This window comes from Denticeps clupeoides, chromosome 17, assembly GCF_900700375.1.
Source record: "Denticeps clupeoides chromosome 17, fDenClu1.1, whole genome shotgun sequence".
Lineage (NCBI taxonomy): Eukaryota > Metazoa > Chordata > Actinopteri > Clupeiformes > Denticipitidae > Denticeps > Denticeps clupeoides.
The window spans coordinates 8,450,133-8,474,400 of record NC_041723.1 but is presented as its reverse complement, the minus strand read 5'-3'; the positions used below and the strand labels follow the sequence as shown (position 1 = coordinate 8,474,400).

At 42.8% G+C, this 24,268-nt stretch overlaps 3 protein-coding genes across 13 annotated transcripts in view; 1 reads left to right on the top strand and 2 right to left on the bottom strand.

Moving 5' to 3' along the window:
• LOC114767480 (cytosolic 5'-nucleotidase 1A) overlaps positions 1–10,803 on the top strand; it is a 29,571-nt gene extending 18,768 nt beyond the window's left edge. The window contains exons 1-6 of one of the 4 annotated variants that reach the window (XM_028959335.1): positions 8,236–8,473; positions 8,571–8,678; positions 8,765–8,894; positions 9,002–9,124; positions 9,206–9,360; positions 9,451–10,803. In XM_028959335.1, the coding sequence (XP_028815168.1) occupies positions 8,435–8,473; positions 8,571–8,678; positions 8,765–8,894; positions 9,002–9,124; positions 9,206–9,360; positions 9,451–9,708 (813 nt within the window). In that variant the 5' untranslated portion in view covers positions 8,236–8,434 and the 3' untranslated portion in view covers positions 9,709–10,803. Of the gene's footprint in view, positions 1–8,235; positions 8,499–8,570; positions 8,679–8,764; positions 8,895–9,001; positions 9,125–9,205; positions 9,361–9,450 lie in introns of those variants that run through there. The other 3 variants (XM_028959334.1, XM_028959333.1, XM_028959337.1) reach the window with 3 other exon arrangements.
• Positions 1,889–7,383, bottom strand: syt8 (synaptotagmin VIII). Of its 5 annotated transcripts, none has more exons than XM_028959325.1 (9): positions 6,507–7,369; positions 5,464–5,612; positions 4,958–5,127; positions 4,728–4,823; positions 4,406–4,573; positions 4,154–4,321; positions 3,766–3,883; positions 3,553–3,686; positions 1,889–2,898 (listed from the first exon to the last, which is right to left on the bottom strand). In XM_028959325.1, exons 2-9 carry the CDS (start codon positions 5,579–5,581, stop codon positions 2,659–2,661), a joined length of 1,212 nt encoding a protein of 403 aa, XP_028815158.1. In that variant the 5' UTR covers positions 5,582–5,612; positions 6,507–7,369; the 3' UTR covers positions 1,889–2,658. The 5 variants fall into 5 exon arrangements, with proteins under 5 accessions (XP_028815158.1, XP_028815159.1, XP_028815156.1 ...); XM_028959324.1 differs by having other exon boundaries at positions 1,890–2,898; positions 7,234–7,370; XM_028959326.1 differs by lacking the exon at positions 5,464–5,612 and having other exon boundaries at positions 7,234–7,383.
• Positions 10,193–22,447, bottom strand: rassf8a (Ras association domain family member 8a). Of its 4 annotated transcripts, none has more exons than XM_028959322.1 (5): positions 22,430–22,447; positions 15,790–15,994; positions 13,020–13,987; positions 12,180–12,324; positions 10,193–11,450 (listed from the first exon to the last, which is right to left on the bottom strand). In XM_028959322.1, exons 2-5 carry the CDS (start codon positions 15,890–15,892, stop codon positions 11,329–11,331), a joined length of 1,338 nt encoding a protein of 445 aa, XP_028815155.1. In that variant the 5' UTR covers positions 15,893–15,994; positions 22,430–22,447; the 3' UTR covers positions 10,193–11,328. The 4 variants fall into 4 exon arrangements, with proteins under 4 accessions (XP_028815155.1, XP_028815151.1, XP_028815152.1 ...); XM_028959318.1 differs by lacking the exon at positions 22,430–22,447 and adding an exon at positions 21,229–21,411; XM_028959319.1 differs by lacking the exon at positions 22,430–22,447 and adding an exon at positions 16,396–16,547.
• Between the last annotated feature and the right edge of the window lie 1,821 nt (positions 22,448–24,268).

The following is a 24,268-nucleotide window of genomic DNA, read 5'->3' as shown; positions in this document are numbered from 1 at the left end:
CGTTGCGAACAATAAAATTGTTTTGTCCAGCACTCCCAAAGATTCCCAATCACATTGAAATCTAAGTGATTGGGCGCGAAGTCAGCATTTATGACAAAACTACTCCAAAACATTTTTTCCAACTTTTTTTTTTTTTTTGCTTCAAGAGGCCACCGCCATCAGGGAATACGGGGAATTTTCAGCAATTCCAACACAGCAGCTCCAAGAACTGCCTTGATGGACTGTGTGTTACTGCAACAAGATCATCAGTTTTATTCACTGTGATCTACTGTCTGTAGTTTTTATGTTAAGAATGCTGTATTATATTCATGTATAAAATGTCAAACGATTAATAATAATGGTTATTTATTTCAGAAATATGTGGTCTTCATAGTATATGGCTTTCATAAAATATTGCTAATTTTGTAAACTGTAAATACTTTATGAATTGGGGTCACGAATCGCCCTTATGTAATATTCCAGCACCCATTGATTCCAAACAATGCTGTGGACCTCCCTGCACGACTCTGAAGAAAGCTGAGCCATAATGAACTCTCACAAATGCATGAAGATGCAGACATGACCCTGAATGGGTGTGCAGTGTAACACTCTAATCAGCATTTCAAAGATTTCTTCATGATTCTTCGCCATTAATAATCCGGAGATTCCGTTCTCTTAAGTCCCTCACACACTTTTATGATGTGACCCAAGCACTCTCTAGCTCAAGCCTTGACAGCAAGGCTCTTCGCTCCGCATCCTATTATTTGTCTGACTATGCAGCGTTCACATGAGTGAGATTTTTGTTTAATCCAAAGCTTCGGCAATTATGATTGTTAATGTATTCCTTCAATTGTCCAGCAGATTGGGCGAGTCAGACAAGGGTGTAGTAAAGAGTCTTTCCCAGTGGCCTGTGTGAGAACCTGCAGCATTTGTGTGTGTGTGTGTGTGTGTGTGTGTGCGTATCCGTAGGCATTTACAACAGTTGAACTTTGGGCCAGCAGACGCACCGCCGGCGATCCATGCGTGCCAAACAGCAGGGAGCGTGTCAGCTAGCAGACAAGCACAGAATACCCACCCCGAGGATCAGAGAGCTCTTAGAAGGGCGGGACGTGACCCGAAGGCTGTCCCTTCTGCTGTGCCACAGTTGGCTTCCTCTAAAAGAATGAATTAAATACATGAAAGTTAGACTGAATGCCTGAGCCATTGTGTCATTACTTCACAGTATTTTTTATTTTTCGGAAGGATAAATATATTCCCCATTTGTTATTCAGGATGCAACCATATTTACCATATTTAAAAGTTTTAATGACTGGGAAATATAGTATATTCTAACCAAATCATTCACCTTTATTAGTAATCAATCAAACTTAATTATGACATTAGGGAAGGTGATGTTACTACTATTTTAGTAATTGAATGTTAATTAATGCATTAATAGGCCAGCAGTCCTATTAAATGTTCAGTTTCCTTCAAATAATGTATTATTTCTCATTTTCGTTTTATGAAAATGCTAAACTCAGTAATGGCATTACATGAGTGCCTCATCTCAAGGTGTGAAATTAACTGAAAACGATTTTCCCATTATTCGCTGTGCATGTGGGTTGCAATCTTGGGTTTTTTTTCTGATCGCTAATTAAGTGGCATGTGTGCTGACGTTGAATTGCTAATTGTGAAACAGAATGGTCTTGTTTTTACCTCAGGGATCTATGATCATTACTGTGCACATGTCAGATGCTGACACTGCTTCCTTCTTGGCATGTTCTCACCTCTGGTGAAGTTAATCGCTGTCATTATGTAAGAAAGCGCTGTGTGCAGCCGTAATTTTAATTGGTTGTGCTGGGATGATTTATGGGACTGTAAAATGAACGTTTCAACCACCTTGTAGTTGACCCATATATGTTACATTTATTAACAGTAAACTCTGGACCAGACTAAATCATTCTTTATACAATGTGCACATGTACACACAATAAATTGGGCCAGTTTCTAAGAAAAGTCTCTTTCAAACACATACTGTGAATCTGTTAGATTGAAGAGAGCTAAGGCAGATTACAGGCACAGTAGAGCAGGGTAGACATACAGCAAGGCTGCAAAATTCACCTCTAACTCCGTAGGACATAGTTCAACTCTTAATCACTCTTTCTTGTTGTTTTTTTACACTTTTTTCCAAGAGGAATTTGGAGTCTCTGTTTTTAAAATGAACTTTGATAGAGAGCTATTGAGTCCAGCCCAGTTATGCAACTATTGTAAAAAAAATATTCAAAAGTTATACTTAGAAATTCTCATTTGGGCCATGAAATGGTACATAGTGCCGTTGGAATGCAAATGTTATACAATTTATAACACTGGTCACAAAATAGGTTTCCTGCAGTTTGGAACATAGCTACAAATAGCATCATCACAATCCATTTCACTGTTTCCTCCTTTAACAAATGATTCTTGCAGTGGTAATTTAACAATAATGGAATAAAGAACACCGATCACTTGATCTTATTACACCACATGTGTCCAAGCACCAGGATGTTTTGCACTGTTTGTCCAAACTAATTTGGTCATCCTGAAAGGAATGTACTTCACATAATAATGTAGGACAGTCTCCAGAACTGAACATGGTGGCCTCTGCAGTGTAGGGTGAAAGGTGGTCAACTGCTGTACGTGAATCATTGTCCAGTGGGTATTTCAGAATCCTTTATTGGTGAATGGGATCTTGATAGTGTGCTTCAGGGCGAGGGTTGAGTCCACCTGCTCAGTGGAAAGCAGGGAATGCCACTGGGCCATTGGCCTGCGAGGGTTAGACAACATGTCTGCCCAGTGCCGCAGCTGGTTACCTGTGGCATCGCAGCCAAGGAAGATCTTCCCTATGGCATCATTTCGGCTCATTTTATCATGATCCCACACAGAAATGACCAGCTGGACTCTCTGCAAAATTCATATAACAGTTACATGCCTGTCACATCATAAAAAGAAAATTGTCATACAGCTAGCCTTGAAATTGTATTGTTGATATTACTTTTCATGTAGATTACATGTAGATGTTTATTCATAAATGTTCAATGACTGAATATAAGTCTATATAAGCCTGGTTTCCCCTCTGTCCATTGTCCTGCTTTGACCTGAGTTACACACTGTGTTGTTGTTTCTTTTTTTGTTAATGTATTTTTGGCCATCGCGACGTTCTGGTTTTCAGTTTTTCGACCTCACGCTTAATCCTGGCCCCCCTATTGGCCACCCCAAACATTGCTTCACAGCCATCGCCAAAAATCAATGAATGTTGCTACGTGAATTGGACTGGCAATCCTATTTGTGCCTCGCATGCATACCCAGAAAGCCATCATGGTATGATGTTAAAAACATATTTAGTTGCACCAATCCCCATATTAGTCTGTGCTGTTTCTCTTTTAGTAACCTGGCTACTTTAAATTTGGTTATGTGCTTCTTTGGTTATGTGCCATTACAGAGCATGCAGGTTCTCATGGAGAACCTTCAGAAATCAAGGACACAGAAGAGGTTTTTCAAAAATGTAAATAAAGAGCAGAATTGCTTTGAGAAGTGTGGAACATCTAGATCACTCACCTGAATCTGCTCAAAGGTCACATCAAAGGTGAAGGATTCATTGAAATACGGGTTTAGTGTTTTCTTTTTTACAGACGTTGTCCTTTTCTTCCACTTTTTCTTGTCCAAAACCAACTGAACTTTGACATAAGGATCTGCAGGAAGGGAATGGAGTAAAACCAGTCCACAGAAAATAGCTGGTTCATTTTACAAGAAACAAGAGGAATTGCCTACCAGAAGAACCTCCATGGTCCATTTTCTTTAGGTTCTTGGCCTCGAGAATGACCACTGTCAGCTTGCTCGCCGTTGGAACATAACGCAGTGAAAAGCAGATCTCCCCAAGGTTCTCTTGCTGTAATTTAGAATAGAAAATAGAAAATTACACAAAAATACTATATCAAATGTATCTTTTTTTAAATGTCAGTTTGGATTTTCCTTTGTATAAATAGCTTTTATGATTATGTGATGGACATAAATCATGGTCACTTGATTGTGAGCAAAATACTGAGGTGAGCAAAATATTTTGTGGTTTATGCCTAGAGTCCCATGCCAAGTACTGTATGACGGGTCATTTTAGGACATGAACCCCTTTTATTAGGTCATGACCAGCCATATTAGCAACCTCAAACTTGGATGCTTCGCTGAGGTCTCGCCACTCCTCAATCACATGATTCCAGTCCACAGTTGAGAGCTGTAGTCTCAGTTCTCCAATGACGTCGTGTTTTGAGAATCTATTGAAGTCGTAGACCTGCATCACCATCATGGATTCGTTCAGGTCAGGTTGGCTGATCTAATGAGTAGAACAGTGCCAGGAGTTTCACCAACTGTTTTATTTTAAGGAAGACACCCTTCATGATTAGGCGACTGATAGTACCTGAAACTTGAAAAGCTCATTGAACACAGGCTGCAGGGTTTTCCTGAACACCTTGGTCTCGTATGTCTTCGATTTATTGGGGAGGATGTACACTTTGACATAGGGGTCAGATGTTCCCCCTGCGTCCATGGCTTTCAGTGCTGCTGCCTCTTTTATTCCTACTGTCAGCTAATGGGAGCAAAAACTTGATATCATATAAAGATACTACATACAGAATTAGATCTTGACCTTTAGCCTTAAGTACAGAGGAATAAAAACCACAACATGTATACGTGTTCATCATTCCCTTTCAATATTTTCCTGATTAATAGTGACAACCAACCTCTGAGCGCGATGCATTGTACTCCAAGGAATAGAGAAGCCTTCCTCTTGGATCATTTGCAGAGCCATACTCCACATCATCTGTTCCAGGCTGGACCTGCCAATCAAAGACTCCATCACAGACTGAACTGACCAATCGTATGTTGTGTTCGCCCCACAGGTAGCAATGTGACTGTGGGGACCCAGACAGATCATGCATAAGTAGCTGCAACAGCTCGGCGGAGCTCTAACCAGAGAGGTGGTGGTGGATCCGTTCAGGCCTTTCATATTGATCTTCTGATCCTGCTTCTTCTTTCTCTTCTTCTTTCCTTTGCAGCAGCACTTTGCACAGATACAGAGAATGCATACCAGCAGTACTAGGCAGATGAGGGCAAAAATTGCATAGATGGCCCATCTCGGCACTGTGAGGATGAAATAAAAGAGCCTTCAGTATTCCACAGAGCCGGCCTGCCAACGCTATGGCACTTATCTTAAGCATGAGGCAAGAGCACAGCCAGGAGGATTAGGCACAGATAAACTGGTAACAAGTGAAAATGGAGAGGCAAGAAATGTGCACTTGGAGGGGAATTAGATACGGCCTGTGCAACAGGTGTTGAGGCAGTGGTCCATCGACAAAAGTGGGACAGGAGGAGGCCGGACATGAATCTGAGACTGAAAGAGGGGATGAAAGAAGGAGGGATGGTGTGAGAGAGAGAGAGAGAGAGAGAGAGAGAGAGAGAGAGAGCAAGAACACTCACAGTGTATCTTGTTCAGCAGACCATCTATAAAGCCAGGGGCAGCAGTGGTCGTGGCAGTGCTGTTGGTCCCAGCGGTGGGTCGTGTGCTGGTGTTAGATCGGGGGGCTTTGGTTGTCATGGTTATGATTTGATGATTTAAATGACCAGACCTGGATGTTAGTGTGAATGTAAAAGGGCATGCATATGTTAGAAACAGATTGCTTTTATTTGTTTGGTGTTCATGAGATTTGACGTGGAACATGAACGAGACTCAAACGGCTCCCTCTGCTGGTCAGAGTCCTTCAGCACAGTGCATAAAAAAATTCATTTCTAAGCCATTTTCTATTTCCAAGGCAACCATTCCACGACCATTATTTTTTTCATTTCAACACCAATGGACCTTCATCAGCATGACGAGCTGCTAATCAGATGATCAGATCAACCACATCTCACCACACAGTTGGAAGCTGCTGTGGACGTAAATGTCCTATTTCATCCTGTGGTGATCATAATTAGATTTTTTACATTTCAAATGTAGTGTACTGAGGTAGCTTATTGTAGATGGAATAAGTAGAATAAAATGTTTATCCAGAGCTGTATCTGTGTAAAAACAATTCATTCTCAGTGTTCAGTAGTGCTTCTTATTACCAATTGTCGTAATTCATTAATAGGAATTTATTATTTGTGGTCATTTTTTCCACACATACCATTACAAACCTGTTCTCTGTCCCATAACAACTGTATAAACAAGTTTTGCCATCACACAGCATAGATAACCAGGGCCACCACCATAGTTAAACAGGTGTAGGCTGTGTTGACTGTCACGGAAGTGGCCCATGAGTTCTGTGTCACAGCAGCATAAAAGACATCATTCCGATCCACTTTCAGATTATTGCTGAAGGGTTCTACACCAAAAACGATCAGCACATTCATCTCTAGCTATGGCTGAAGAATCACAATGAAACGAACATGCTATCCTTGCACAAATGAAAAGCTACAACCCACACCGCCTTAAAACTGTAGTCTGTATATTTTAAAACCGAATTGACTTGCAGATTACTTACTTTTCAGGTGCTGTAAGTTTAGTCCTTTTTGGTCTGATTCAGCCTTTTAGAATGAAACTAGGATTTGTTTTTGTTAGTGTGAGGCATGTAAGTGGGATAAGAGCTGGTGAAGGAAGGAAGTCACTGCCCACTGAAAAATGCATTTTTTACAGAGCAATGCAAAGCCTGAATGGGTTTAGTCTGTGTGTCTGATCATCTGATTGTCTGGTAATTAGTCTGATGACGGGTTCAAATAAAACAGCTTTAGCTTTATAGTAGAAGGCTTTTTTTTTTCAAAGCTAAGACTAGAACCTTGCTACAAAATGTATTTTAGTAATATTTTGCAGCAGGTTTTTAGTCTTGGCAGAACTAGACTAGAAATTAGAACCAATACAAAGCAGATGAATAACCAGTTAAAACCAAATCCAATATTTTTGTATATTTTGTGATATATGTAAAGCTATGAAGAACATTTCACAATATTCTAAGATGCTTATTCTTGGCAGTGGACACAGACTGGAAAGTGACTGTAAGCCTTTCTCAATCATCCTAACAAATTGCTCTCAAATTAAAAGTACTTAATGCTCTGTTTGTGATTTTCAAAATGCTGATAATAAATGACGTGAGATGCCTCCAGCCCCACAGATTCAGAACATTCTCCTCGCAACAATGAATGCAATCATTGCAAACGGAGGAGAGAAACCTTCCTTCCTGATACTTAAAACAGAACTGACGTGGGCAAACATACCCCCTCCTGGCTTGCTCAGCTTCCTTTCCTGCCTTGCCGTCTTTTTTAAAGTTAGAGGACTAGAGCTGAACGTGGTAGGATCCAAGCATTGGGACATTCCGCTGTAAGAAACTTTTCTCTGCGCCAGCCATCATAACTGTCCACACTCAAAGGAACCAAGACGTCTGTAGCACTTACCGCTGCCACACCTGTTTGATACACAGTTTCACTGTGTGTGTGTGTGTGTGTGTGTGTGTGTGTGTGTGAGAGTGTTTGTTTGCTTTCTCCCAATGGAATGTGAGGTGTGGAAATACATGGAAATATATATGTAATGGCTAACATCATTTTATTAATAACTCTTCAGAGTGGACTTTAAGTAACCTTAAAGTAAACAACTACATGGTGAATTTGAATAGGAAACCTGTTTGTGTGAACTGTGTATCGGATGATCATTCCAGCGTGTTTATTTAGCCAGAAATGGGATTCAAATGTGACAAAAGCTGTAGGCAACAGCCTATTTATTTATTTATTTATTTAGATTTCACTATCCTGCTGGTGTGTTCACTACCTCTTGTTATCTAGTTCATTTGAATTGCATTACATCTAGCTATTTATACCAATGTTCATTTTTACTATTTCAACTTGTATGTAGATTGCATGATACATTGAGCTTTCACCATAATAACATAATAATAGAGGTAGTGTAATTGAGAAGTAATACACAGCAAGAGACTAAAAGTAAAATGCAAAACATAACATATAATAAACATAAGTCATACAAAACAAGGCAACTAATGGATATAATAGATAAGACAATGCAGCTAAAGATATTAGTGTAAATGCTCTAAATGCGCACAAATGCCCACGTGATTTACTATCAAAGCCAAAAGCCAAGGATCCAAGTTATATGATGCATAACAATGTTTTAGTATATAATTTTGTATAATATTGCATTGTTATTAGTTATGTTACTATTATTATCGTGATTGCTGTAAGCATTACTCCAGTGCAGTAGGTGGCGATACTCTCCACCGTTACCACCTAAATAGGCATAAAAACAGCGAGTAAACCGAACTTTCTGCTTTTGGGAAGCGAATATTTTACACGAGTGAAGAGAAGTGCTAGTTTCAGCGCTCGGTGGCTGCGAGGATCCGTGTTTGGGATGGACGACAGACCCCTGTTTTTGCGTGTCGTCGCCGTGTGAACATGGTGTTGAGCGGCCATGGAGCCTCATGCGACTCGGGCCAGCGGTGTGGAGGAGGCGAGCCGTCATGCCCACGACGTGGGTCTGTTTCTGTGCTGTTTGGTTTATATTCCGGTCCAAAGAACTGACTTCATCTCATGTTTCCCTGACACAGAGACGTCCGGCCGACGTTCTGGTGATCGCCGTCTCCGTCCATGCCATTTTTGATGTGAATTCAGATCTGGAGCCTCTACAGAAAGGCTCTGCTTTCTCCTTTATTAAGATAAGCTGCCCATATGCTTCTTTTTAAAATTATATAAGACCGTTCGCGTGTGATCTCGTCTATATTATATTTTTATCCCCCCACAGGCGTTGCAGACGGTGAGCGACAGTCTTGTTGGACAGCATCCTGGTGAGGAATTGCTGTTGGATGTGATCCTGTTGGCCACGGACTCTGAAGAAATACGGACACGGATAGTCAGCAGCAGCAGGCATTACGGTAATGAGGATTCACGCGCATCCTCTGGACCTGTCACCTGTCACTCTGGACCTGTCACACCGGTGGCAGTGAATCTGCAGCGTCACACATGCCTGCCTCTCCCACAGGCTTTCAGATTGGACGATTGTGCTTCTGCAGCAGCGGGAATTTAATTGGAAGCCTGCAGTCGAACAATGTCAAGTTGTTCTTGTCCACTGACACCGACGATGTCCGCAGAGCCCAGGAAACGGGTAATATTTCGAGGTGGAGTGTTTCAGTTTGGAAAACCTGTGTGCTTTCGGACTGATTTCCTTCTCTCTGGTTCTGCTCAGGTATCCCAGCCGCAGTGCTCTACCGGAGGGCCGAGCAGCAAACCTCGGAGCCGCTCAAGGTGCTGTTTTCTGGAGACGTTCTCAGCCTGTCAGTGGACCGTCTAATCGAGGCAGGCTTCCACCCGGCTCAGCTGCAAACCTTTAGAGCTGCTCAGGTATTACTGGCTAAACCGAGCAGGCCGGATGCAGTAATCACGCCTCTCTTGCTCTCCCAAGCGGATATCGATCTGTGTCTCTTTCTATAGGCTACCATCAGAGAAACGGCATTGGTCATCGGTCAGATGCGGAGGAAATTTGGTAAGGAGGCGAGCCCCATCTCCGTCGGGCTGATTACCGTATGGGGAACCACGGAATCATGTGGTAGTGCCTTGAAGAGGATGCGAGAGTGGGGAGTGGATGTGGATGAGGCTTACTGCCTTGCCAGAGCCCCATACTCGCCCATTTTGGATTGTTTCCAGCCACACATCATCTTTTATGATGGCCTTTGCGATTTTTCTGCATAACAATTTCACATCCTTCATGGATGTGATATGCATGTAAATGGGAGGTGAAAAATGTCACCACTTTTTACAAGTTAGGTTCTTGCAGCTGATAAACTACTGGTTTTGGAAAAGCAACTTGCACTTTTGAGGTTAAGGAAGCGGCCCCGTAATCAGAAGGTTGCTTGTTCGAATCCTGGTCCACCAAGGTGCCACTGAAGTGCCACTGAGCAAAGGCACCATCCTCACACACTGCTCCCCGGGCGCCTGTCATGGCTGCCCACTTCTCACCAAGGGTGATGGTTAAAAGCAGAGGACACATTTCGTTGTGTCACCGCGTGCTGTGCTGCAGTGTTTCACAATGACTGTCACTTTACTTTACTTGCTTTCTTAGAAATACCAGTAACCTATAAAGTACATGACTATTTATATGTTGTACATTAATTTATAGTTAAGCTCTGTGTAGCTTTTCACATCTGAATGTAAGAATGGAATTCACACACGTCAGTTTAATTTTCGTAGTTTATTTAAAATGCCATACAATTGCCCTCAGCTACATGAAAGAAATATACTTGTGATTTTTCATTGCATGAGCCCTATCAAGCAGTCTGGACATGGAATTGCATTTATCTCTTAGCTTCAGGGATATATTTCCCTATATATGCCTTTATTTACTGAACACGATACAGGTATGTATGAAGCATAAACATGGTGGACACCACGTTTGTGAGTCACGTTCATACGAACATAAAAGGTTTAAGAAGGAACTTAAATGGACTTCATGTAAGAGTATAATATTCATCAGTGTGACAGCAAGTGAGACACCCCAAGCAGAAGAAAATAAATACAACGTGACAAAATTAGCATTTGTAAAAAAATAAATGGGAGGCTCCCATAAGCAAGAAACAACAACCTCCTAATCTACCATCCCCCATATGAACATTCTGTAGACAACAATGCACATGCATGGACACTCTTTATTCTCCAATGTTACCTTGAATAGAAAATTCTGTAAATACTGTATACATCACAAATACTGGACAGGTTCTACAATCCCCTGGTTTCCCCAAGTCTTTTTGTTGTCTTGAATTGCAAGTTGAAATAAAGGCACTGAATATGTTCCTTGTAGCGTCCACTGCATTTACCTTACAAGAACGTAAGACAGAACCGCATACTTTACGCTTCCGACATATATAACTTCATGCTGTGTAAACAAAAGGCTTATCAATCGGTTAATCAATAAGGAACTGTTATTGCTATTTACCTGCATCTGTGCAGGTACATATGGCTTCCAAGGAAAAGTCATTTACAAAGTCTTTGGCCTGACTTGAAGGATTACTATGAACAATAATACATGCATCACATTTTACCACAAGCAGAAACAGAAAACACTTCCAGCTGCAGATATGCAACTGCCACTTGCTGCACAGATTTCGCAATACTTTTAATAAGGAAATACCCATGACTTTGTGGTAGATTATTTACCCAGCCCACCCAAACCAGTTGACCCTTGTGACTAAGTTGTCCATATTTCACATTATGTAAATAATTACACCCACTGTGGTATAGTGAGAATAAAAGTGTACAGAAAAAAAAAAGAATCCAGCTGGCTGTTTGGTTTGGATTGTGGAGGTCAAATGTAGCTTAGACATAGATGCCCTCTGGATTTAGCGCTGAACCAAGGGAAGTCTGGAGGACTCGCATGTGTGCAGGCACAGAATGAGACGAGGTGGGACGCTTCAGGGAGCCTGAGAGTGCAGCAAAATCTGAAAGGAAAGGAGCAGAATGGGTGAATGAGATAAATATATATAATATTCAGACATAAAGTGCATGCTTACATTTCTCACATGAGATTTGTACTGTCCTTAACCACCAGGTGGCAGTATTGAGCTAACAGGTGGTTAAATTTGTTTATTATTTGTCAGCCTAGTCAATGATTTCACTTAGAGATCACCACCAATGACACAAGAAATGCACAAAAAAGATGGATTGTGAAAAGGTTGCCGGCAAAGGTTGTAGAAATGCTGCATGGTGCAATGCCTTCACACTCTATGAAGCTCCTGCTGTGAAGCGTGCTCTTTTTCTCCCCAGGTGATGTTTTCTTATTTAGCTCAAAGCTGCTTTTTGCTCTTTTTTTGCTTCTTCACCTGTGAAGTCAATCAGAGGAAGTGCCGGGTACTTCTGACGGGGGAGAGCTGCAGTGAGTGACGGTAGCCAGGCTGTCTCTTGGCAGCTGTTGCCAAAGAGACCAGAAGTGACACAGGAGGAGGAGAGCACATGTTGGTGTCACTGCCCATTCTGACTCCGTACCAGCAGTGGCGCAGGATTTGAGTGTTTTTTGTTTTTAAAGCATACATTTTTCATATCTGATGCTATAGCTACTGCAGACTGTATGTTTTAGATAAATATAGAATGAAAATATGTTTTATATTGACTATTTATGGACACACAAGGCTATGTGGGATGCATGAATGTGTTCCATCAGTCAGCAGTACCTGTGCACTGCGGCGTACTACTGCGCTCCTCCTCGCTGGGCTCCACTGGCAGCACAGTAACCTTGGTGCCTGTCTGCTGGATGAACTGCTGGAGGTTCACTTGTCGGAGTTCTTTAGTGAGCTGCTCCAGCTCCAGCTGTTTATCCTATAAGGAGACACAGAGCAAACAGAGTTGACTGCGGAGGATCTGAACCACACAGACTCAGAATACAGTAGGTGTAGCCTCGACCTTGATGTACCAGGAAACGATCGGATTCAATGTGAGATGGATAAATACTTTCAAAGGACCCTATAAAACCACCGGTCCCCATACGTACATTTTATTATGGGCAGCAGGAGGTCTGTCTTGTTGAATTTAAGATAATCCCTGTTAATGATTCTTGGTGTTACATTCATTTTATATTTTGCCATCACATTGTCAATAACTGTAAGTGGGGCAGCGGTGGCCTAACAGTTAAGGAAGCGGCCCCGTAATCAGAAGGTTGCCGGTTTGAATCCCGGTCCGCCAAGGTGCCACTGAGAAAAGCCCCGTCCCCACACACTGCACCCCGGGTGCCTGTCATGGCTGCCCACTGCACACCAAGGGTGATGGGTTAAATGCAGAGGACAAATTTCACTGTGTGCACCGTGTGCTGTGCTGCTGTGTATCACAAGTGACAATCACTTCACTAAAAAGAGGTCTTAAGTGATTATATATATATATATATATATATATAAAAGCTTTTTTTTCCCAATGCTTTTTTACAAGTTACTCAGATAATTAATGTAGATGTAAACTAGCAAACGTTTGTTGACTACTGCAACAAAATGTTCTCACAGCCTCGTGTGTTGTTTTCTCACCTGCAGTCTCTTTCCAGATTGGCCGAGCGAGCGGTCGACGGCCCTGCAGCTGCTCTCCAGCTGCACGGCATGCTGATTCTGCACCTTCAGCTCCGCCACGACCCGCTGCAGCCTGGAGCGCACCTCCGCCTCGCTGATCTGCTGGGTGGCCCGCTGCTCCATCTGCAGCCGCTCGGCCTCCAGCCCCGCCTGTACGACCTGGAGGCCGGACAGCCGCTCCCTCAGCTCCGCGTCGCAGGCCTGCATCCGAGCCCGGAGCTCCTGCAGCCGGTCGTCCAGCTGCCTCTCGCTCTCGCGCTCGATCTCCAGTTCACTCGTCCAGAAGTCCTCCTCCTCGATCTCCACCTTGTTTTTCCGCAGCAGCAGCTCCAGGCGAGCCATCTCCTCCGCTGTGGCGTCAACGTCCCCTCTCCTCCCCCCGCCCATGTCACCTCTATCCCTCCACGTTCTCAGCTGCACCTCGTATGCCTCTAGCTTGTGTCCCAAAATGCCCAGTGTCTCGCTCTGCAGCCTCACCAGTCTAGTCAGGTCCTCCGTGCGACTTAGCGACAGCTGTGGTGACAGGGATGCGCCATTGTGACCACTGTTCACCAACACCACCCGCCGTTTCACCTCTGCTTCGCTGGTCCTTCCTCCGCTGAGGATGTCCCGCAGGCTCCGGGGACCTCCGGTGAAAGTGAGCGACTTGCGTCGTGGCTCTCTGCGGCGTAGCGAATGGTCCCCTGATGTCCGTAGTTTTGCCATCAGTGGGAGGCTTTGGCGGTGCAGGCCTCGCTCAGGGATCCTCGGCGACATGCCTTCAGACGGAGGGCGTTCATTTAAGGAGGGGCCCGTCCGGTGCAGGATCAGCTGGACGTCGCCTGCATACTGACCCCAAGTGTTCAGTGAGGCCACCGGACGCTCGTGGGGTGCCAGGTGACGCTCCGTATCTCGCCATTTCTCAATCAGTGTGTAACGCCCTGTGCGTCCTGATTGATCGGGAAAGAAATAAAACTTGCACAGATGAGAAATGTCGAACAGTAATACATCAACTACTAATCTACAACATACAAGGGTTAAAAGGTCAGGGCCATAATTTTACCACCAAAATCTAGCATATATGGAACATGGCATGTAGGACAAGTAACCACATTTATATATAAATAGATACCAAGCTGTACAGCAAACTGTAGAAAATAATCATTTTAACAATACAGAAGCATCGGATTCTACAGAAATGAAAAAGGTTTAAAAACAAAACACATAAAATAGCGCCACCTGCCACCGTTTCATAGTGGAACATAACTTTGCTCTGCAACATAACAGCATACATTTTTAAACCTACTTTGAAACCCTTTGTGGGTTTTCATTTCAAATTTGGCTGAATTTGTCACCCAGTCCTCTCTGTTGGAGTATAATGATACCTGACAGCTGGAAGATTAACTTTAATGACTTTAATGATTTAATAATAAAAAAAAAAGCCCATGGTGACAACTGACAGTTCCTACGCAGCCCCTCCAGTCAATACACCATACACTCAGGTGTAGCACAGCATCCCACCACACCCCATTTCCTCTGTTCTCCACAGACCTAATACCCATGTACAGGGGTGGGGTCAGTGGACATGACCTCTGCTGGGGACATCCGAAGACCACAGCCACTGCCGAACCAAACAAGCAGATGATTCAGGAAGCAAATGTGCATTAGTGAAGACTCCCTGCACACCCTGCTCGTACAGCACATGGTGAGAATACAGCCGTGCACCTCCAGCTATGCAAAGACAGTTTAACAACTGCTGCATTTTTCAATACGGATAATCACCACTTAAGCATTTATGTCTTCAGAACCTCCACACAATTACATTTTCTGACATCTGGTAAGCTTCACTAAGCGCTCCCTAAGCTCCTTGTTATATTGTGCAAGACCACACCGACTAGGAAATAAAAAATAAAAAGAGATTCCTTTCAGTCTCTTTTACTATAAAATATCACTGCTTCTTCAGAGAAGGAAGGAAAAGAAATTCTCTGTATTTTCACCCACCGCCATCACAAAAAATTGTATACTGATTTGCATACTTGTAGAAGATTGCCAGTATTTTCAAAAAGCATGTTTGTGACATTTACATTCACAATACAGTTGACGTGTATTATATTTTCAATTGTTAATTATGCATTTTCATATAATGAACTGGTTTCAAGACCACTAGAGATTAACCATTCAAGAAGAGACAAAAAAATAATCATGAATTATAAATGCTAATTTAAGAAAGACATACACTTCTTGTACTGTATCCACTGTGTACATAATTGTTATATTCCATTGTTGCCACAAGCCAAGAAGAATGAAGAGACAACTGACAACTGAACAGTACTTTGAAAATTAACATAATGATCTGAGGGAGTGAACCCAGAAACTGAGTGCTGCAGCTTGTTTAGTTTTTTTCTACCTCTTCTTCTCTATCGGAGGATGAGTCAGATTTTCCATCTCAGCAGGCACTTAGAGCTCCGCTGCTTTTTTCACTTGTAGCGGGAAAGAGTGGAGGGGGGGGGGGGGGGGATCATAATCACATTTGGACACAGATTCAGTGTAACCCAAGACCCCCCCCCCACTTCCTTCCACTCCCCATCTTAAAGATGACCACATATGCTCCAGATGATGACATTTTTCCTTAGTGGAGGCTGTTTTTTTTTTTTCCCCCTCAAGAAAAACTGGCTTGATGTAGGATCTACAAGACTCTGGTGATACCTCCAAAAAACATTTACATTTAATTCTAGGAAACATCTTCACCTACCTATAGCCTGGGCCAAAGCGATGACCACCTCTTGACATGTTGTGGCCTCACTGACTCCACAGACAACGCGCTGGACTCCGTCCACCCAAACCTTCAGCTCCATCCTGGATCAGGACCTCCAGTGAAAGAATACGTTGGTCTCAGCCCTCATTCCTCCCTGGTCCGTGGAAGCAGGACAGCAATCTAAGCCACTTGGTCTAGTTCTCTGTAATGAGAAAGACAGAAGCACAGCATGGAGCAGTTTAGAAGGTGGAATCATATTTCACTCATTTGTATGCAGAAGCTCAAATCAACGTGGCTTACTTTTAATACTGTAAACGAATTTAGATTGACAATAAATGTGCAAGTTCCTGAAAAACAGCCACCACCTCCGAGGGAAAGAACAATAGTGAAACACACATCTGTGCAGAGGACACAACAACAAGTTGCAAACCTCGGCAATCAGGAAGGCTTTGTTAAAGGAAACCCCTCTAGAGTCCTAATGGCAGAGCTGAGCAACACTTCCTTCCTACCACTTCCAGGATTTCACAATGACCTCTTTGGGATAGAAACGGGGGGGGAGGGAGAGAGAAAAAAAAAAAAAAAAAACAAAGAAAAGAAAATTACCTTTTCCTTCAAGCCTGACCTGTAGTCTGAAGCATGCCTCTATTTTCGGGTAATACCAGAGGGAGATGAGGATAGGTACAAACAGTTGGCCACAGCAGGGAGGTCCTGCGGTGCGACCCGGCACCAGCTGGACCCGACACCGCTTCCCCTCCCACCTCTGTGAAAACGAACGTTTCTAGGGCAGCCTTGCCACCGGCGGGTGCGTCGGAGCCAAGTTTCTCGTTTCGCCGAGTATAAAAGAAAGCACCCGAGACACAGGGGGAGCAGATGGGGAAAGTTTCTCAAGACTTTTTCTGATGCTACCAAAGAACCAAATGGCCTCATGTCGAGCCTCAGCCCCCCGAACGTTCCACTCCAGCCCTTTAAAATACGTAGTGAAGCCGAGGTAGCGGTCCTAATCCCCTCAGAGAATTACGCAATCACATATAATGGCTTATGAGGGTGACTCAAATGAAACCCATATGCCACTCCTGCTATCTTAGGAGCCTTATTCATGTTCTATCAGCATGTAGCCTAATACATGTAAAATACCCAGAGTGCACTAGGCCTCTTGAATCATTGACCGCAACGACATCAGAAAAATTACCAGAGCAAAGTTCTATAATCAAAAACTAAACCGATTTCATTTTGTGAAATCAGTACTAAATTCAATAAAAAAATGAACAGTTCTAAATATTTTATTGAAAAATATAGTAGCTATGGGGGAAGGGTACATTAGCATATAGCTTTAAGGAATTAATTTGAAGAACACTTCCTAGAGGGAAATTTCCAAGGATCCCTGATCATGATTTTCAAAACCTGAATGTGTCACTTTCCTGGAAACAGTCATCATGTAATCATTGCTGCAAATGAAAATATGACAATCACCAGCTTCAACACCAATGAGCTAATTATGTTTGAATTATTTTGGTTGAGAACAGCAAAAATATTCTTTTTTTTTTTTTTTTCCATGTAAGAACAGACTAGTAAGCAGGCAACGAGTGCAGAAATGATGGATGGCAGCTCACTGCCCTTCATCCTAACTGCACGCAACAATAAATACAATGGAGGATGATGGAGGCAAATCACTAAAAGGATTATGGAAATTGCTGAATGGTCAGTTAATTTGACCTTTTACCGGAGACAACAAAGCAGCCTAATGGTTCGATGAATTCTAACAGGGCAGAACTGGCTTTAGGGGATTTTAACACATCAAACAGAATGAAAACAGAGCACATAATTTTGCATTAAAAAACATCCACGAGTCACTTGAAATTCATAATTCTATGAACACGAAAAAGGTAAAAGCAAATGAAAAGACAATATTTACACACTTTATGTACAGCTCACGACGCCACTGCAGACTCCATACATGGAGTCTGGAAACGAAAGGCCGACGTGCGTTTCACATTCAGCCGTGCTGCAGGAGTGCGGGCGGTGTGCGGTCCCCCCCGAGTTCCTCGCCGCCTGCTCGGAACGCCCACTCCCACTGTTCGCCCGGGCTGCTGGCAGGGCCCGGACATCCACAGATTACCGCTGTAAACAACCAGCCATATGCTCGCTCGGGCCCTGTTGGCGCTCCGTGGGTGTTAGAGGATATCCCATCCTGCCATGCACGCCGCGTGTACACACAAGTGCGGTGGCAGCTACCGCCGTCCCTCCGTAAGCCCCTCGCACACGAGTACAGCAATTTCTCTGCTGACAAAAAGAACCGGGCACATCCCAGCACGTCTCTGTTACGTGTTGCAATTCAATCGGTTTTTTTTTTTAATAAAAATCCCATTTGGCTCAGGAGTGTTTTTGCTGGCAATATAAAAACCGTGCTGTTAAACGAACTACAGAGCTGTGGGGTTTTTCGGACCATGAATTGCTCCACGTAACTCGCGCTTTTCCCAGCAGGCCCCAGTTTACTGCGATACAAGAGGACAGACGGGGCCTGGCAGTGGGATGCGGTTTCAAAGCAAAAACTTGAATACAGATGAAGAAATGAGAAAGAAAGCAGCGCGTCCTGTAAACATTTACCTGCATTCCCTTGTCCCAAACCGCCGAGACCACGCCACATTTTTAATTAGCACCGGGGTGATGGCATTCAGTTTAAGCCCCTTTTCAGGAGGACCGTCGACCCCAAACTCACTTCCTGCTCGGCTACATGTAATTACCAGACATTTATGTAGTCAGAGGTAATTGGTAACAGGCGTCTTGTGAAATGGAGCTATACCGAGGGAAACCGGCATGATTTAGCGCTGCGGTTCTGCTCCGCCCGCGCCGCAGAGTCTCTCGACGCCTTCTCAAAGCGCAGTGATAAACTACACTGTGCATTTACTCTCCAGCACTGGAAAGCATGTCGAAAAGCATGCTGAGCTTTATCCAAAGTGGCATGCAAAAGTCAAAAATGTCTATCGGTGTGAAGAGTTAAAGCAGAAGTGATGAAGGCACGATGGCATAAAGCAAAAGTTGACACTTTTACATTTGATTGCTAATATTTTTAGTTTATAATTTCAAAAGGAAAGGGAGCAGCATGGATACATTTGGACAACCCAATGTATTTAGGTTCACAGTCGGAGGAAAAAAACTCTATATCTTTATTAACCTTATTCAGGCTCCTCTAGGCAAATCCCTAGGTCTCCGGAAAACAAATTGGTGGTCACAAAGCTGGAGAAGGCTAGAACACAAGTTAGAAGTGAGACTAATTAGAATGGTAGAGGTCAAGTTGAGGCCTGGAAGACCAAGAAATCTTTTCAGCTGCTTCTTGGAATGACAGAAAGACTAAAATAAACCCTACTTTCATGAAGATGTACCATATCTGAAATGGTGGTGCCATTTCTACTCTGTAGCGACACCTGAACGAATATGACCTGCTTTTTGGCATCTTAGATACAACATTAACCAGCTTAGCAGTAAACATGTCTGATGCATTTTGGAAATGAGACCCATGGAGCTATAAAGGGGGACGGTGGGAACTGTTGGAGGAACAGACATTCCAGCGAGCTACAGTGACACGGATGCTAACAAGTACACATGTGGTTTAATCAACAGAGATGGTCCTTGATGTTGTACCGTGGAAACTGATAATGGTACATTCCTGATGACCAAGAGCTCCGCGGGCTATGACAGAGATAAGAGTCCAGCCTTCACCCCTCTGGGATCTTCACAGCGACAACTGCCAAGGTCTGACTTTTACGGGAACCTGATCACTCGAACAGGACTGCAATGTTTATTTACACATGCATGCATGAAAGCTGTTTTGGAGATTACATATTATAATGATCCATTAACGTCTACTGTTACAAACTTTAGTTCAGGTTCACAGTTTATGGTTTTATAACGTGCCTATTTAACATGAGTTTAATCCTTCAACCGTCATGACGCTGTGAGAACAGCATGTGAGATTGTGGCTATAATGTGACAACAGCCAACTTATGTAACCAAGAATGAAAGAATTTCTGTTCTAACTAATATCTGTTAATCTTACTTCTCTTCACATCGGGACAGAGCAGGACATGGCTGCCCCTACACGTTCACTCATCACTTCATGTGACATGGAAGGCGTATATTGTGCAGACGACACAAAAATAATGACAACCATGTTGAGTGAGAGCTCACATCTGCTTCATATTGAAAGGGGTGGGGAATCTACGTTCCACAGACCTGAGGACTACAAGACCTCCCTCGAAGAACGACATTAACGGTCCGTCTGCTAAAACAGTAGACAAGGAGGGGTTCGTATTCACAAGGAATCTCTACATCTTTACCAGAAACATCAACCAACTCAAGTATTTCTTCTATATGATAAAGACATCTGAACAATAACACTGGTTTGTTATGGGAATAATACCAACTTTATGAAATTAAAAGCTGAACTGTTACTGTGGGGAACTGTGGCACTTTGAAGGTTACCTGGTCAGGAGATATTAAGTCCACTGCACAGTCTCAGCTCCTTGTCAGCTCCCAACCCCCCCGTAGTCCGGTCTTGGCAGGGATGTTTTAATAAACTCTACAGTCCACTCCCCAAGTCGGGAGGTCAGCAACACAAAATCGCTAACATCTGGACGGCACGTTTAGCTCGGAATAATGCTGCTTTTGTTCTCGTGCCATGCTTGCAAATTCTGCCTTAACTTTGAAGTGTCAGTCCGCATCAAGGCCAGACGAGTAATGAAAAAGAAATGAAGAAAGCCCATCTAAGAAATGGCTGGTATGACGCAAAGACACCGTACCCCATTTCCCCAGTCTCAAGTCCCAAAATAATAAGCACATTACTTAACATTTACATTTACAATGTGAAATTTGGAGAACATAAAAAGAACACACAGAGCTTTTATTTGAATTTCTGGTAGTTCCCCAGAAACAATGTGTATTTTTTGAACTAACGAAGGTTCCCATGAAACACAACATGGGATGGTAGTAGTCGGGAGGACCCAGGTTCAAATCCCACTTACTACCATTGTGTCCCTGAGTAAGACACTTAACCCTGAGTGTCTCCAGGGGGGGACTGTCCCTGTAACTACTGATTGTAAGTCGCTCTGGATAAGGGCGTCTGATAAATGCTGTAAATGTACATGTAAACAACTACATATATAAATGTTACTAACTAAGTAAAAACAAATACCAAAGCATATACTATGAAGCAATAAAGTCAAACCAATTTTAAATGTCCACAGTGATGAAAGAGAGAGAGAGAGAGAGAATATTATAAAATTACATTCAGGCTTTTTTTCATTTCGTCTGCTGGAGTAAACAGCCAGACGCCACAGAAGTTCCCGAACAAAGTTTTCTGACGAATGTCCTCCGTCTCTGAGCGAAGAAAAGCAAAAAAAAAAAAAAAAAGAAACATCACCATCGTAATCTGGATCTTACCCTCGTGAGCGCGCGCGCGCCGCGTCGCGTCTGCGTCTCTCGCGCAGTCCGTCTGTCCGTCCGTCTGTCCGTCCGTCCGTCCGTCCGTCTGGCGGCTACTGAACAGGACGCGGACGGGACCGTCCTCTCGTTTTCCGCCGTCTGTACTGGGACACCGCAAGGCATTGTGGACCGTTTTTTAGAGCCGTGACGTCCCTCCCTCCCCTCGGTACCTCGGGCGCGCAGGATGCACAGTCAGCAGCGAGGCTCCGTTAACCCTATAAACTCTCCGGACCCGAAAGCCTGAAAAACGCGGATGTTTCGCCTTTCCCTCACTCCGAGGTACCAAATCTAGCAGGGATCTGCACATGTGCAGATAAAAAAAAAGAAGGATATTTAAGTAAGTTCACAGGTTTTATGTAAAAACGTTGCAGGAATGAATGTGCTGGAAGTTCAGTGTGTACCGTAATGGGAATGCGCATTAAAAGTTCACAGCACGAGAGCAGGGCCAGAACATTGAGCTGTGCAAAGCTGATGGTGTGCAGAGGAGATGTTTTGGCGTGGAAACGTTGGCCTTGTGGCACAGGGTTTTGGATTTAATGGACCACAAGCTCATACCAGAGGGGTAGAACTCCAAGACACTAGATATGATGCAGGAAAAGATAAAGAAAAAAAATTATCTCAGTTAACACACATACTTTTTTACCTTTTGCAAAAAATACAAGAACTATGCAATAAACTAAATAAAAGCAGATCATTTAGGGATAAGTAACAAAATATGGTTAGAGATGGTTTACGCCAGAGTTTGAAAAACAGATGGGAACACACTGACCCCTTGTGTCTGAACCGTTGTGGACAAGAAGCCTTTTCGCAGGGATTTTGACCGTGTTCCTGAATATGACCATGGTCCCACAAAATGGCTAAAGAGGTTTCATTTATGCTACTCTCATGCGGTGAGTATGGATTTGAACATTGAATACTTTCAGTGTGGGATTCCTACTTGTGGCCTTCGTCTAATAGAAAATACAACAGCTGACTTTTTGCCTTAATCCACATTCGTCGGGATCTCAAGCTTCCTGAAATACAACCCTTCAACATGGAACTGATCACTGACTGTTTCTATCTGTGGAGATCAGGGTGTCCATGTAAATTCATGCAAATCCATCCAAAACATCATGAAATTCGATATCTACAAAAAAAAACAAAAAACAAAAAAACAAACCTGAGGGAAAAATCTCCCATTTTCCACAAATGTCTTTGCCTCCAGAAGCACTGAGTTACTGGGAGCCATAATTTACCAAGAGGATGGATCTTTTATCTATCTTTATCTATACATGGAGTGACTGGCCGCAGCATTTTAAGCATTTGGGATCTGAATGCATACACAGGCAAGGATCCTGTGGAGAAGATTATTGATTTTGCCTGAGGTCAGCACAGCCTAGTTAAGGATCTTAGAGGTCTGTGCCGTAGGGACATCTTGACCATCAGATGTATTCTGTGTTACATGCTTTACTGTCTATAGTTTACTGTACTAATAATAAAGTGATAAAGTGAAGTAATTAAGTCATTGTGGTAGTAGCCTAGTGAGTAACACACTCACCTATGAACCGGAAGACACAGGTTCAAATCCCACTTACCACCATTGTGTCCCTGATACAGGCACCCATGACAGGCACCCGGAGAGCAGTGTGTGGGGATGGTGCTTTGCTCAGTGGCACCAAAGTGGGCCCTTGGCAATGTTGTGATTACGGGGCCACTTCCTTAAAAAGGATCAACCATTTGCACAGCTCAGCTTTTTTTTTTTTTAAATCCATCTTGTATGCAGAACTTTGCTGAAAATTCTTTAGATATCTTTTCTCCTTTCTTATGTTTCTCTTATTCTTTTTTTTTTTTTTTTTTTTTTTTTTGCACATACTTTTTATTGGCCATGAATTATTGTCACAGGACAGGCACTTGTGGATTTGATGCTTTGAGTATTCTTACTCAGTTCAATATTTTATTTTTCATGCAACATATTCAGCATTCATTTGAGTGAGTAAAAATGCCCTGTGTCTATTTCATTGCTTTTTATTAATTTGCCTCTGTCAATAAAGTACATTTTTGCTTGTCTAATGTAATTTGCCAGTGTGTTTCCATTAAAATAATTAATGCTTTTAATTACTAGGAACATTTTCTCACACCCTGACTCAGAGGTACTAAGGAGAGAAGCATCTTATAAACAGATAGATGTTCCAGTAATTTGTGGCACCACAGTCCATCAAGATGACAAAAAGATGAAATGCCCTCAGGGCCAAATGATGCTGGTAGAAAACAAAAAGCTGAATCTGCAGTTTTGAAGAGGATATTCCAAATTTGGGATGAGGATATTTTACTGCACAATGCCACCGCCACTGCCACCTCAAGGAAATTTGCATAATGACATTACTTATGTGTGTGTGTCTTATCTTGTTTTGTCCAGCTGTCAAAAAACATCACCATCAACCATTATAGCCGAAGTCACATGTGACAGTGAATGAATGAGACTGCATATGAGAGATGCTGAACCAAGCATTTTTTGTCATTCCAGGCTGCTAGAGAAAATGTGACACGTCATTAGTAAGGCACAACACAACTATGACGCATGTAGCATGCATAACATGTATAACGTATGATATATACAAGTCTGCCGCAAATGCTAGTAGCAGAAGTGATAGTGATATATTGGTGGGTGATACTGTTTTGCCTTAACATGTTGACCTTGACCAATACAAATGGGTAACACACTCGCCTATGAACCAGAGGACTCAGAGGTTTTACTGAACCAAGTAAATGCTGAACGACTTACTGAATGTAAGTCGTTCTGGAAAAGGGTGTCTGATAAATGCTGTAAATATAAAAGTTAACACACATTGAGTTTGGACAATGTGGAATGCTTGGAAGAAGTCTAAAAATGAAACCACATTTTTTTATGTATACAAATGTGCATTGCCTCACCAATTATCTTATTGTCACTGCAAAGTTTATAGTCAAAAGACCTGGGATGTTTTCCCTCACCTATCTCAGTTTGCACGGTCTTTATTGA